Here is a 15,120-nt window from a genome sequence, read left to right on the forward strand (position 1 = left end):
TCCCTACTGGCAAAGACATGCCTTGCGTCCCAGTGTGCATACTATCCGCCCTATCTGCCCTAAATAGTATTGAAAATGACTAATATCACATAGAATTTAGGATGGATAGTATGCACATTGGGATGCAGGCATGATGTTAGTAATTTTAAAAAGTCATCTCACGCGAATATATAATAGATAGGCTATCACCTATAGAATAAATATGTCAATAAACATATACAATAATAAAATTAATATAAAACGTCATTTAACATAGGTTTAAAATGGTCTTAACCCAGTTAAAAGCACATTAGGTATTTGTTCAACACTTTGAAAAGGCCACACCAACAATCTGTCAACTTTCTTCTAACCTAAAACATTAAAGGTGCAGTAATTAAAAAAAGTTCTACACATAAAGAAATTAATAGAACTTGTGAAAAATACGGTTAAAATAATACTCACATGAGCTGAAAAATGTTAGTGTTTAGTAGGCCTATTGATTCAACGTTGAGTCGAGGACCACTTAAGTTCAGTCATCGTAAAGGTCAGACTTAAAACATTAAAGGTGCAGTAATTAAAAAAAGTTCTACACATAAAGAAATTAATAGCACTTGTGAAAAATACGGTTAAAATAATACTCACATGAGCTGAAAAAAGTTAGTGTTTAGTAGGCCTATTGATTCAACGTTGAGTCGAGGACCACTTAAGTTCAGTCATCGTAAAGGTCAGACTCAAAAGAACGATTGATTTTAAAGGGGTCATATGATGTTGCCAAAAATAACATTATTTTGTGTATTTGGTGTAATGAAATGTGTTTATGCGGTTTAAGGTTCAAAAAACACATTATTTTCCCAATATGTACATTATTGTTTCTCCTCTATGCCCCACCTTTCTGAAACGCGTCGATTTTTACAAAGCTCATCGGTCTGAAAAGCGAGGTGTGCTCTGATTGGCCAGCTATCCAGTGCGTTGTGATTGGCCGAATTCCTCAAGTGTGTGACGGAAATGTTACGCCTCTACCATACTGTGATGCCTGCGGCAACCACATGTGACGACCCCGGGCTGGACTCCGCTTCGTCCACGGTGAAAGCTGATCCGGCGATCCACAGCACTAAGCTGATGTATTTCCTCAGCGACCAGCACGGATCAGCTCCAGCCATCACGAAGCGATATCATCCTCTTTTGGAAGGCCAAACAAAGTAGTTTCGCTTTCACAACGAATCACACAGCGCCTTCACGACATGGCGGTGGCAGCAACAATACTACAGCGAGAATAAAAGTTACGCCTTCTTTCTTTGCGTGAATATTTGGGCGGCGTTATGCAAATCTTCCCACATAATGACATAGACATGTGGGGGCGTGTTAGAACGAGCCGTTTTAGGGGGGCGTGGCTGACTCTTAACTTTTATAAAGAATATCTCTTTGGATTTGAGACTTTAGTCTTTGCAACTTTACAGATCTTCTTTATGCACCAAGAGCTCGTAACACTCCAAAGAGAAAGGAAAAATTGAAATCGCATCATATGACCCCTTTAATTTATCATTTGTGACCCTGGACCACAAAACCAGTCATAAGTAGCACGGGTATATTTGTAGCAATAGCCAACAATACATTGTACGGGTCACAATTATTCATTGTTCTTGTAGGCCTATGCCAAAAATCATTCATATTAAGTAAAGATCATGTTCCATGAACACTTAATTTTTGATTAGTAATATGCATTGCTAATAACTTCATTTGGACAACTTTAAATGAGATTTTCTCAATAGCTAGTTTGATATTTTTTTTGCACCCTCAGATTCCAGATTTTCAAATAGCTAGTTATATCTCGACTCGGCCAAAATATATTGTCCTATCCTAACAAACCATACATCAATGGAAAGCTTAGTTATTCAGCTTTCAGATTATGTATAAATCTCAATTTTAAAAAATGTACCCTTATGACTGGTTTTGTCATTCTGGTCACATTTATCATGAGACTAATTGCATACAGTGTGATTACATGTTACATTCGACTTTAAGCAATTTTTTTTTACTTATAATTATTTTTACTTATTATTATTTTCAATTTGATCTTATGTTATTATTGTTTTACACTAGTTACTGCAGTTTATTTTGCACAGCATGTAGTTCCGCCATTTACATTTAATGAGGCGTTGTCGTCGCCTGCTTCACACACACTTGTAGTTTCTGCCAGAAGGCGCTGATGAGAGTGGGAACTTTAACAAGCACTTCTCCTTTACAAGAATATCATTTTATCATCGATCAGATTTAACCGAATTAATGCCAGGGTGGTCTGACAGTAAATATAGGTAGCTCGCAACTTTATACGGTTGTTTTAACATCCTAATGAGATGTGTATGATGTAGCGTCAGATAGTTTTAGTGAAAGAGAGGCGAGGTTTGTGTAAACATCTGAAAATGTTGACAAGACTCAACACGAACTGCTGAGGAATCACAGCCACATATCGTTTATTGGGCTCCAGGTATGTTTAATATTGTATTCTTTTCCGAGAACTAAAAGCAAGCAACTTTACCTGTAACTGTTTATGCTGTCTAGGTAGGCAGCTCACTAGGTTTCGAAACACAGCCGCTGTCTTTATTCGAGTCGCTTCCTATGTCTGTACCTGCAACTGAGAGCAGGCGTCTCCTTTTTAATGTAAGCTATAACATAACCTGTCTCTCTGACTCTTTCGAGGAATGACATATTCTGTCTACACTGTCTACTGAGATGACCTGACCTAATGTATTTAAAAAAATGGCAGGAATAGCATGGTATCAGAAAAAGGTAAGCCTTAACTAGATCTGTCATGTAGTAAATGCAGGTTGTGATTAGAAAGGGATTGACATTTCTCTAATGATCTTGTGTCAAAGATCGGAGCCTATGATCAGCAGATTTGGGAAAAGTCACTGGAACAGACTGAGCTCAAGGTAATGTGACAAAGTGGCAGCGTGTGTTTGCAACATTGTGTAAAATGTATGCAGTCAGATTTGTGAAACTGTTCCGTATGAACAGGGCTTTGGAAGCAAACCTAAGAAGACTGGCCATATCAAGCCAGACCTCATTGATGTTGACCTAGTGAGAGGTGAGTTAACATTGAAGTTTAGCATCTGTGTCTCTTGCGTATATATAATAGTTATAGGCTATCAGATCAGATACCATACTTAAAATGCAAAAATGTGCTATAAAACAGGCAACTGCTAAAGTGACATTGTTTCGGGCATTACAGGAAGGTGTTTTTGTGCATGTATGTTTTCATTTTAGAACCAGAAAATATCATTATGTTATCTAAATCTGAATAAGACATATTACTATAAGAAGAAACATAAACGAGTAAAGTCAAGATAATCAAATGCGATCTGTCATACAAGGGCTTCTGCGCTACTATTTTCACTCTAAATTACTTACAGAAACATATTTTTTAGTTAACTAATTAGATGTCTATGTAGTGTCAAGCAATTTGAAGGTTTTCATCTATAAATCTATATTTCTTTACTTGCTTATTTTGCAGTAAATTTGCAGTTGCTCAAAATATTGGAGTCGCTGGGATTTTTTTGAAAGAAATGAATACATTGATTCAGCAAAGATGCATTAAATTGATTAAAAAGACATTTGTGCTGTTACTAAAGCGTTCTATTTCTAATAAAAGCATTTCCAAAAAAAGGCATTTTTATCATTTTCAACAGTGATCAGAATTGTTTCTTGAGCAGCAAATGAGCATATTAGAATGATTTCTGAAAGATTGTGTTTTTTTTATTCCATTAATTATATATGTTACTCCTTCAGTTATTATAAGTAATGTAAGGAAGAGTTATTTTAAATTTGAATAATATTACTGTTTTACTGTATTTATTTTTGTATTTTACATTGTTGTTTTTTTCTGTTAAAAGTTACCAACATATTTACAGTATGATGCTCTTTTAAACAATTGAAATAGTATCTTTACAACTGCAGGTTCTACGTTTAGTAAGGCCAAACCAGAGAGCCCTTGGACTGCTCTGACTCGTAAAGGCTTGGTCAGGGTCCTCTTTTTTCCTTTCTTCTTTCAGTGGTGGATCCAAGTTACATCTAAAAGCATTTCCACCCTCATCTTAGTTCTGTACTTTCTTCAAGGTATGCAGTTTTTTTTCTTTTCAGCAAAGCACTGTCACATGAACATAAATGATGCATTCAAGTGTTTTAGCATAGTTTTGTTGATCATTCTTTGAATATTTCAGATTTTGTCGAGAGATTGTACACGTGGTTTAGTGATAATACTTTTGAAAAACTTCCATATAATTTGGAAATTAATGAAAAGAAATGGAAATTCTCAGTATGGTATCATGATCTGATGGATTTGTGTTCATTGCAGTGGCAGGAGCTGTGGTGTATTTTGAGGTACCTGCAGCCTGTGCCAGTGAGGTTGTGGGTCCATTGTGTCTCATGTTGTTGTTGGGTACAGTACACTGCCAAATAGTATCCACAGAATCCTCCAGAAGCCCGGACAACAGCCCTGTCCCCAGCCGGACGGCCAGCCCTGTTCGCAGGAAAAGGTTAAGCTACTGCTGTGTCAGATTTGTTAGAGACAGACTTATCTCAGAGCCATAAAAGACCAAGTGTTTTTTTTTTCTTTCGCTCATCCAATGGCCAATACATCTAATGTTCTGCAAGACTTGCAGTTTAATCAGAAGTGCCAGTGTTCAGCTGACACTACTGAATCAGTGACCCAAAAAAAAGTCTCCACAGTAAAGAGAAGGAAATAATCTAGTTTAAGTTCTTAGAAATGTACTCGTTGTATTCATGTAACTTTAAACCATTTTTATGAAAAGTTTAATTTTAGTTACTCTAAAAATGTTGTGGTGTAATATTTAAGTAAAAAGTCATGTTTTCCAACACCTTAAATGTACGTATGTGTGTGAACATCTTAAAATCTATATTTTAAAAAGTTTATATATAAAATATATAATATTTAAAATATATTTTTAAATATAATATTCAAGGTAAAACTTTTTAAAGTTGTTAATTCATACATATTATTAGGTTTGAGTCACACTGCATGATATGTTAGAATGTGAACTAAAATATATTTTTTTGTATATTATATTATATACATATTTTAATCCAAAACAAATTAAAAACATGCTTATAATAGAAGATCAAGACAAAAAATGCATTGTGTTATATAAAACAGGCACCAGATTTAATTTTATATGTTACTCTTATATATTATAGCAGGTATAAATGGATAGGTCCTGGCTTTTGATTGGTCAGTACTTCATTCTTTTGCCGTAATTCCATTTGTGTCATGTTGTAAATTATTTTGGTGTTTATTCATAGACAGAGGAAGAGTAGAAAATCTAAGAGGTCTGAGGATGAAAGCAGTAGAGGGGGAGGGATAGTAGAGCTCAAACTTGAAGACAGCCACCGGCTCTACAGATCAGAGAAGAGACTGGTAAAACCCTTTCCTTTTTGAATCGTCATGAACATTCATGGTTGTATTGATTGAGATCCTGTGGGCTTTGCAGAATCCCCTGAGGAGGCCTCCGTATGGGGCTTCTGAAGATCTCTCCAGTGAGGAAGAAGCAGAGGAAGCAGAGCTGCAAAGAGAGAGACTCTTCTCATCGGCACCTCCCAAATACGCTCGAGCGCTCCGGAATAGACTTCACAACCTTCCCAAGAACAATCGGCCTCCCCAGACTCAGGTGAGTATCTTTGTAAAAACCAAGGTAAATGTCTGTACGTTAGTTCAGAATGCTAATTACCAGTGAGTGAACACATACAGGGAGAGAAAAACGGAAGGCCAACAGACGGCCCGGCGCTGCCACGTGAAGTCGAGCTTCTGCGGCCCTCAGAGGGCTCACGTCCAGCCTCTGACACAGATGATATGTTATGGGAGGAGCTTTTACAGGATCCTGACTCCGCCTCCACAGGAAGTAGCGAAAGTGGGGAGGAGGAACCTCACAGTCATAACCACTCCCACCCTCTTCCAAACATCGCCCCGACGAGTGATGAGGATGAAGCCTTACCGCAGGTGGGTTGCAGTTTTGCTGTAATAAGCTTAATGTGACTTTTCATACCTCACTTAAAGGAATGGTTCACCCAAAAAATGAAAATGTGCTGAAAATGTACTCACCCTCAGGCCATCTAAGACGTAGATGAGTTTGTTTCTTCATCGGAACAGATTTGGAGAAATTTAGCATTGCATCACTTGCTCACCAGAGTATCCTCTGCAATGAATGGGTGCCATCAGAATGAGAGTCCAAACAGCTCATAAATACATCACAGTAATCCACACAACTCCAGTCCATCATGTAACATCTTGTGAAGCAAAAAGCTGTATTTTTAAATTAGGTCAAATAAAAAACAAGTTCCCTATCCATAATATTTCTTTCTCCAGTGAAAAAGTCTCGTCTGAATCAAGAGAGAAACATGCACAATTTTCTATTTTGATATTTTGGCCAGAAAGGACAGTTTAACATCTTAATGCTGGCTACAAACATGGAGCTTTTCGCTTCACAAGACTTCAGTTGATGGACTGGAGTCGTTTGGATTACTTGTGGATTATTGTGATGTTTTTAGCAGCTGTTTGGACTCTCATTCTGATGGCACCCATTCACTGCAGAGGATCCATTAGTGAGCAAGTAATGCAATGCAAAATTGCCAAACCTGTTCCAATGAAGCAACAAACTCATCTACATCTTGGATGGCCTGATGGTGAGTACATTTTCATTTTTGGGTGAAATATTCCTTTAACTCTGGGATACAGTTTTTTTTATTAACCCCTAGTAAAAGCCAATTTTTACCTCTCCAGTACAAATTAAGATTGCATTGTTGAATCAAACAGCACTGGCACAGGCAACCAATCACACTAAGCAGTAATTAATTACCAATTTAAATATTAATGTGCTTTCCACAGTTTGTACAGATACTTTGAAGGTCCGTGTTTTTAAAAAAAATTATTGAAACGCAACAGCAAACGCATTATTTAATTTCCATGGTGTCATTTCTATAATGGATAAGCACTTATAACAAGTTGTGGGCTCTTTGCATGTTGTGCTCAAATTAGCTGATATTTTAGAAAACTTATTGAACTTGACACACAGTCATGAGGGTCTGCAGGGTTGGTATCATTTCCTTTTTATGTTTTTTTCCTGCATGTTGGTCTGACCACATAACTTTTGTTGCCTGACAGTTACTGAATATCAGTACACAGTTAAAAAAAAGGTTATGTCGCAAGACTTTATCTATGCACTTTGAATGACACAAATTATTTCTTTATCCTTTTAGCACCAGTTTTCGTGGCTGCAGGCTTGTCACCCCTCCAAAGATCGCGTCAGTGCCATTATCTGGGAGCAAGGAGAGTGTAAGAAAGCTGACATGTCCGTGCTGGAGATCAGTGGTATCATTCTCACAAGAGTAAAGTCCTTCTTTCTCTGCCCCGTTTATTTCTACATTAGTGGTTTACATTGCTTAAAAAGAGAAGAGAACTGTTGACTTCCTCTTTAAACACAAATTATATTTAAATTCAATGTAAACTCCTCTGTAAGCATTTGAACGCCGACTGTTATAGAGTTTTACATTGGAATTTGCCTTTGACACATTTCTAACTGACCGGAAAGCAACAGGTCAGTGTTGTTGCTGTACAATTATGCTGAAGGATTTCTGTTTCCAGGTGAAGGTGGTCGAACAAGGGATGGGTTATCTGATCTTCGGCAGTCTGGTCACCGCCTCACTGGCTCTGCTGCCCTACTGCTTCAGACTGGCACAAAAACTGGATATTGCCAATCTCAGTTCTGTGTCTTTCGAGGAACTGCCCGCAGTGGCCATTGGGCCACCTTGTGCCTTGTCCTATGCATTCTTCATCATCACCACAATAGAAAGAGTTTTCCTCTCTGGGCTCTTCTTCTTCATGATGTGTGTGGCTGAGAGGACATATAGACAGGTGAATATGAAAATGCCTTGGCATCAATTTTTTATGTGTGTTTGTAATAAATGTTTGGCAGCAAACATAAACATTGTAAATAATGTTTATGTTGGCTGCCACCTTTAGGCTAAAATGTTAATTTTGGTGTTATTTTACGTTACGTTTAATTCTGTATCCTAATAATATTTGTACATTTCTCAATGTATAAATGAACAGTTATTGTGTTATTGTTAAGTAACATGCCAAAAATGTTTTTTTTTGTTCTCAACTACAGCGCCTTTTGTTTGCAAAACTCTTCAGCCATCTCACATCTGCACGCAAAGCCAAAAAATCTGACATTCCTCACTTTCGACTGAAGAAAGTGCAAAATATCAAGATGTGGCTTTCACTTCGATCATTCCTAAAGGTATCATCTTCCCACTACAACTGACATGTAGGGATGCACTGTATATTTTTTTTATATACTACTGATATTTATAGATATTCAATTTTGCATGCTAATTTCTTCAATTTTTACATTTAGATAAGCTTTGCTGTCATCTAATGCTCATAAAGTTAATCTATTAATTTACTCTAATAATAACTAATAATAATTTAATTGCACTATTGAATGTAACCTTTAGCACATCTCTAAATTGAACAGTTTTATACTGTACATTACAATTTTGTGATGCCTAAATTCACTTGTAGCATTTTAAATACTTAAATTTTGGTTTGGTTATAACTAAAACTATATTAATTATAAAACTATATATTGTATTTATTTAGACAAAATAGTATAGAATTTTAATTTCAGCTATAACGTATTCTTTATGTTTAATTTCAACTTTAAGGCAATTTCCAGAGCCTTTGGTTGCTTTTATATGTTGTTAATCCATCTTGTTTAACCAGTCTGTTTATATAAGCGCAAATGACAGTAAATGGGTGTTTCTGCTGGCAGTGACATTTGTATAGTCCTGTTTAAAGATACATGGACCTAGGCTAGTTGACACTATATGAAGATACAATTTAATAATTTCTTTCTTCTGTTTAACAGAGACGAGGCCCTCAGAGGTCTGTCGATGTCATTGTATCATCGATTTTCCTCCTGGCTTTGTCTATTTCCTTCATCATCTGTGCGCAGGTCAGCTATTGTTCTATCATACAATGTTTTTGACACACCCTTTAGAAATGTCTTTTCAAGGTTTGCCTTCAAAAAAATCTAATCATATTTACATATATGCTCTACCTTCAATGTCATTTGTTCTTAAAAACAGTAACTATTTCTATAATCCCACTAGACATGTGCCATTATTCGGTAATACTATATAATATATCACGGTAATGAGCATGCACAATATTGTTATCGTGGGCACTTAAAAATGCTGTGAATAATTATTTATTAGAAATTATTACGATTTTTTTTTAATGCATTGTAAGAATACCTTTCTCGTCAACTGGTTAAAATGCTCAACAACACAGTATGCTGCATCAAAGATGCATACACTGATGTAAACAAGCCCAAGACGGATGAGAAGTGCATGGCAGAACGAGTGAAGGAGACGCGCTGAATAAAAATACACATTCATACTCTGACAACAGATGGTGCTGAAGAAACAGCAGAAATGCAGCCGTTATCCTGGTAACCCTGTGAACAAAACAGCTGCTCTACTTTCTGTTTCTGATCAGGATTTAAATGTTTTAAACAGCCATTCAGATTTTTGTATTCGCAGTGGTGCTCATCGCAGTGCCAAATATTTAAATCCTTAAGCTCCGTTCACACCAAGAACTATAACTATAAAGATAACGATAAAGATATAGTTCTAAAAATCCACACCACACCACAGCTATAACGATAAAAGCACAGAGAAATTATTTAGTTGGAATCATTTTCAGAACGATTTTTTCCAGCTGATGGAACGATACAAACATCGACAGCCAATCAGAATCCATCCTGCTGTAACGAGCTCGAGAATTTAAAGCGGCAGACGCACGTGCGCTTAGAATAAACAGACGATATCGTTCACTGGTGTGGACGCTAATATCGTTATCTTTATAGTTATCGTTCTTGGTGTGAACGGGTCTTTAGACTTAATAGGCTATTTATTTTCAAACATTTTTACATTTTAATCTGGACTACAACATACCCTAGATATTGTTTGAAAATGTTTTGATTCTGTTTTTTTCGGTCACACTTTACATTAAGACTCCATTAGTTAACATTAGTTAATTCATTAGTTATCATAAACTGCCAATGAAAAATTCATCTCTAAAGCATTTATTAATCTTACTTAATTTCAATCTTACATAATAGCATGATATTAAAATCAAAAGTTGTAGCTGTATTATTTAATGGACCTTAGCTAACATGAACTAACAGTTGTATTTTTTAACAAAGAATAATAACCTCTGTAACAAATAGCTTTTGCTCATTGTTAATGTTAGTACATTAACTAACGTTTACCAATGAGACCTTATTGTAAAGTAGTATTCTTTATAATTCTTTTGCACTTTAATCTGTTTGAAACATTTATTTACTTTATACATTTTTGTGTATTGCTTTTTTGTTAGAAGGAAACAGTTAAACCTGTTATACTATATTATGACAACATTTTTTGCAAATTATGTCACTACCGTGATAAAAGCTTTAGCAATTATCACAACATCAAAATTTGATACCGTCACATGCCTAAATCCCGCCTTATAAAGAGACTGCTGTACCGTTGAAGCTATAGTAAATGTGGCATTTAACTTGAATTATAACTTACACAGCACATTAATTATTGCTTCAGTTTTATCTAGCGTTAATATTCTTTGTTGCAACTTTAGGTTTAATCGTGAAACTTCGCAGTGTTGTTATTGTTCACAAAAGCTATTAAACATCATATATAAATAATACTAAAATAACACATCACTTTGGTTGTCTTAAAAAAAAAGTAGTTTTTTTTGCCATTTGGATCTAGTAAGAATAGTAGTAAGTATAAAATGTGCTCCTGACTGTTAGTAATGTGCAATAAAGTCATCTTTAGAGACAATTTAAGTGACATCTATTGTTTAGATTAGGTAAAGTAAAGTATCATATCACTGCACATTAACCATTAGAAGATATGACTGTCTAATAGAGAGAAGGAAACTGGTATTGTGTTTCAGCTTTTGCACAGTCATCACACATTTCTGGATTCAGAGACCAACTGGGAGCTGATGGTCTGGTGTGCTGCTCTAATGGTTTTCCTCCTACGCCTCGCTACCCTCGGAGCTGAGACCAACCAAAAGTATAGCAATGCTTCTGTGCTTCTGACTGAACAGGTGAGATAAAAATCTCAGCCGCACAGAACAAAGAGGCAGTATTATTCAGAAACAAGTGAACCATTCACACGTGCACACTGCGCAGGCGCTAATAAATAGCTCCAGCATTGCTTACAGCTGAGTTGTGTGCTGTGTGCCATTACATTTTCTGGAAACACTTTACAATATGGTCCCTTTAGTTAACGTTTAACTAACAAGGACCAATACATTTGTTCCAGTCATTTTTGTTAATGTTAGTTAATAAAAGTTAGTTCATTAGTTAGTACATGTTAGTTCATGTTTATAGAAGCTTTTTTCCGCCATGGGATAAAAAATTTTTTTAAAGGTAATTGCAACTCATCTCAGAGTTCTAACTTCATTCTCACAATCTGATTTCATATTCCACTATTCTGATTTTTTTTTTCGAGATATAAACTCAGAATTGCAAGATATTAAGTGCAGAATTGCAAAAAAAAGTCTGAATTGTGAGATATGAATTCAGAATTGAGAAACTCAAACTTGAGAGATAAAATGTCGCAATTACCTTTTTTATTTTTTATTCCATGGTGGAAACAAAAAACAGCATTCTGTTTTTTGTTGTTGTTGTTGTTTTTTGCCACAAAATAAAAAAGGCAGTTGTGACTTTCTATGAGAAAGTGTGAATGGTGAGATAAGAAGTCGCAAATACCTTTTTTTAATTATTATTCTGTGGTGGAAAACTGGAAACAAGCTTCAATACATGTTGTCTCAGGACAATTATATTAACAGACTTTTTTTAAAATAATGTGTTATTAAATGTTGAAATTAACATTAAGATTAACAAGTGCTTTAGAAGTATGTGTAATTAACTATTGTTAGCAGATGAAACCTTACTGTAACGTGTTATCCACTTTCTGCTTCAGATAAACTTGTATCTTAAGATGGAGAAGAAACCCAACAAAAAGGATCAGCTGAACATAGTGAACAACGTGCTGAGGCTGGCCACAAAATTACTAAAAGTAAGACTATCAGAAAAGCATCATTCATGGGAAATAATAAAACATGCCTTGCTTGCATTGATCATCATTTGCTGCTTTCAGGAACTGGACACTCCATTTCGTCTGCTAGGTCTGACAGTGAACCCGCTCATCTACAATATCACGAGAGTGGTCATCCTGTCGGCCATCTCTGCTGCTGTCAGCGATTTACTAGGGTTCAACATCCGGGTGAGGGAAACATTTGCGCTCTAAGTACAGTGGTTATCTCCACCTGTATCCTGGGTCTGTTTTACTGTCCCACTGAAATGCAGATGTCTGGAGTTATTGATCTCGATGATCTGATGATCTATGACTCTAAAGTCATAACCGCTTTTGTACTTCTTCCTGTTATCAGGATAGTGGGGGTTGCTCACTCTTTGTTGTATATGACTGTTATCATCAAGCAGTACAACATATACAAGCAATCTTTAAAGGGGTCATATGATGCTTTTTTTAAAGATCATTATTTTGTGTATTTGGTGTAACAGAATATGTTGACATGCTTTAATGTTCAAAAAACACATTCTTTTTCAAATACTGTACATTATTGTAGGTCCTCTATGCCCCGCCTCTCCGCAGTCTCTGATTGGCCAGCTGACCCAGTGCATTGTGATTGGCCGAACACCGCAAGCACTCGTCGGAAATGTAACGCCCCTTACCATAATCGTGAGCTTCATCTTTCAAAATAAATGTAAAGACCGTAAATAATGTCATTAGTTTTACAATCAGTTCAAGCCCGAAAAGGGGAACAGAGTCACGTGACAGACAGTGATGAAGCTGGTAGGTGTGCAGTACACAAGCCACGGTTAAGACAGCTGACTCCACTGTGATGTGACCCTGTCTCTCTCTCTCTCTGTCTCTGTCTCTCTCTCTCTCTCTCGCGCGCGCGCACAAACACACACACATGATGCGCAAAACTCCGCATTTGAACAGTCAACAGCAAATACTTAAACTAATAACAAAACATACGTACAGTAGCTGATTCAGAAGCGCCAGATTGTCATAGCAAAGTCAGAATTACCTCCTCTCCTAGGTTCACGAAACGGTCGTCCATAAACTGTATTGCTGTTCTGTTGTAAGTAATCTTAAAGATTCCTAAATGCATCTACTTTCGGAAGGCCAAAAAAAGTGCTTTTGCATTCGCCTAGAAACACACAGCGTCTCCCTGACATGCTGCTTCAACACTAACTGCGGTTACTGAAACCACGCCTTCTTTCTTTGCGTGAACATTTGGGCGGCATTACGCAAATATTTCCAAATAGTGAGGTAGATATGTGGAGGCGTGTTAGAACGAGCCGTTTTAGGAGGGCGTGGCAGAGTCTTATCTTTGATAAAGAATATCTCTTTGGATTTGAGACTTTAGTCTTTGCAACTTCAGGGATCTTATCTATGCACAATCAGCTTGTAACACTCCAAAGAGAAAGGAAAACTTGAAATCGCATCATATGACCCCTTTAACTAACAATATCCATTGTATGTTGTTTTTTTAACAGCTCTGGAAGATCAAACCTTGATGTGATTCCTTTACACTGCCAGCATCTTAACACTTGGTCCAGAGAGACTCTTAAGTGTGCACAACCCACCAGATGACCAAGTTATATTTTAAAAACTGTGCAAATCTACTGACCAAACTTATTCATGACCTTTCCTCCTTACCCTGTGCCTTCGGCCAGTCCGAGCAAAACTGTGTTCAGCTCAACTTTGTCGTTGAGATTTCCTCATTGAGATTGTAGAACTGTAAAGCACACCCATGCAGCAGTAGGATTTCTTGATGCACTTGCTTACTGTAACTACTTAACAGCTTGCTGTTATATTCCAACCAGTGACCACTGTTTTTCATAAATGTATACTCTGCACGTTTATTATCTGGTCTTGAAGCAACCACTTAAAACATAACCACTATGTGCCTTGTGAATAATTGCATATAACAGTACTTTTAGATAAGCTATGTACGAGACATGGATATGTCAACTGCTGAATGGGTGATGGAATTAAAGTTTTGAGTTTTTAGAAAAGGGTACTGAAAAACTTGCACACTGAAGCTCTTGGAGTGAGCACTTTTTACTGGCATTGTATTCAAATAAACAAAGCTTTCTATAAGAAACTTCTGTAATCGTCAATCCTTAACCAAATGTTTGGGGTGGGAGGTATGGAAGCCCGTTTCCGCCACTGAATAAAAAAGAAAAAAAAAGGTCATTGCGACTTTTTATCTCACAATTCTGACTTTTTTTCACAGAATTGTGAGATATAAAGTCACAATCGTGAGATAAAAACTCGCAATTCTGACTTTTTTTTCTCGCAATTCTGACTTTTTCTCAGAATTGTGAGATATAAACTCGCAATTCTGAGAACATATCAGTCTTTATCTCACAATTCTGACTTTTTTTCACAGAATTGTGAGATATAAAGTCACAATCGTGAGATTAAAAACTCGCAATTCTGACTTTTTTTCTCGCAATTCTGACTTTTTCTCAGAATTGTGAGATATAAACTCGCAATTGCGAGTTATAAAGTCAGAATTGCGTGATATAAACTTGCAATTTGAGTTAAAGTACAATTTTGAGGGGGGAAAAAGACTGATATGTTCTCAGAATTGCGAGTTTATATCTCACAATTCTGACTTTATAACTCACAATTCTGTGAAAAAAAGTCAGAATTGTGAGATAAAAATTCACAATTACCTTTTTTTCTTTTTTATTCAGTGGCGAAGAAATTCATTTTTATTCACAAAATTATTCACTTTTTTTATTCAGTTTATATCTCACAATTCTGTGAAAAAAAGTCAGAATTGTGAGATTAAAAAGTCTCAATGACCTCTTTTATTTTTTATTCAGTGGCGGAAACGGACTTCCATAGGGAGGAGTTTTCACAAATACAATTTTTATAGCATTTAAATATTGTGAATGTAGAATGTAATGTTTCTGACGACTCAAAAAAAAAATCTTAAATCTTATTTTT

At 36.2% G+C, this 15,120-nt stretch overlaps 1 protein-coding gene across 1 annotated transcript; it reads left to right on the forward strand.

The window, feature by feature from the left end:
* The first annotated feature begins 2,140 nt into the window (after positions 1-2,140).
* Positions 2,141-14,025, forward strand: phtf1 (putative homeodomain transcription factor 1). Its single transcript, XM_016278782.1, has 17 exons — positions 2,141-2,464; positions 2,677-2,766; positions 2,853-2,909; positions 2,995-3,064; positions 3,934-4,092; positions 4,331-4,511; positions 5,296-5,410; positions 5,484-5,660; positions 5,741-5,989; positions 7,246-7,374; positions 7,631-7,900; positions 8,157-8,288; positions 8,919-9,005; positions 11,012-11,167; positions 12,049-12,144; positions 12,226-12,351; positions 13,656-14,025. Exons 2-17 carry the CDS (start codon positions 2,737-2,739, stop codon positions 13,674-13,676), a joined length of 2,055 nt encoding a protein of 684 aa, XP_016134268.1. The 5' UTR covers positions 2,141-2,464; positions 2,677-2,736; the 3' UTR covers positions 13,677-14,025.
* Positions 14,026-15,120: the final 1,095 nt, after the last annotated feature.

This window comes from Sinocyclocheilus grahami, unplaced genomic scaffold, assembly GCF_001515645.1.
Source record: "Sinocyclocheilus grahami isolate Dianchi unplaced genomic scaffold, SAMN03320097.WGS_v1.1 scaffold125.1, whole genome shotgun sequence".
NCBI lineage: Eukaryota > Metazoa > Chordata > Actinopteri > Cypriniformes > Cyprinidae > Sinocyclocheilus > Sinocyclocheilus grahami.

Coding starts and splice junctions, on each gene's coding strand:
- phtf1 (XM_016278782.1), top strand. CDS start 2,737: ATGGCAGGAATAGCATGGTATCAGAAAAAG. Junction 2,767..2,852: donor TAGCATGGTATCAGAAAAAG/GTAAGCCTTAAC, acceptor CTTGTGTCAAAG/ATCGGAGCCTATGATCAGCA. Junction 4,512..5,295: donor AGCCCTGTTCGCAGGAAAAG/GTTAAGCTACTG, acceptor GTTTATTCATAG/ACAGAGGAAGAGTAGAAAAT.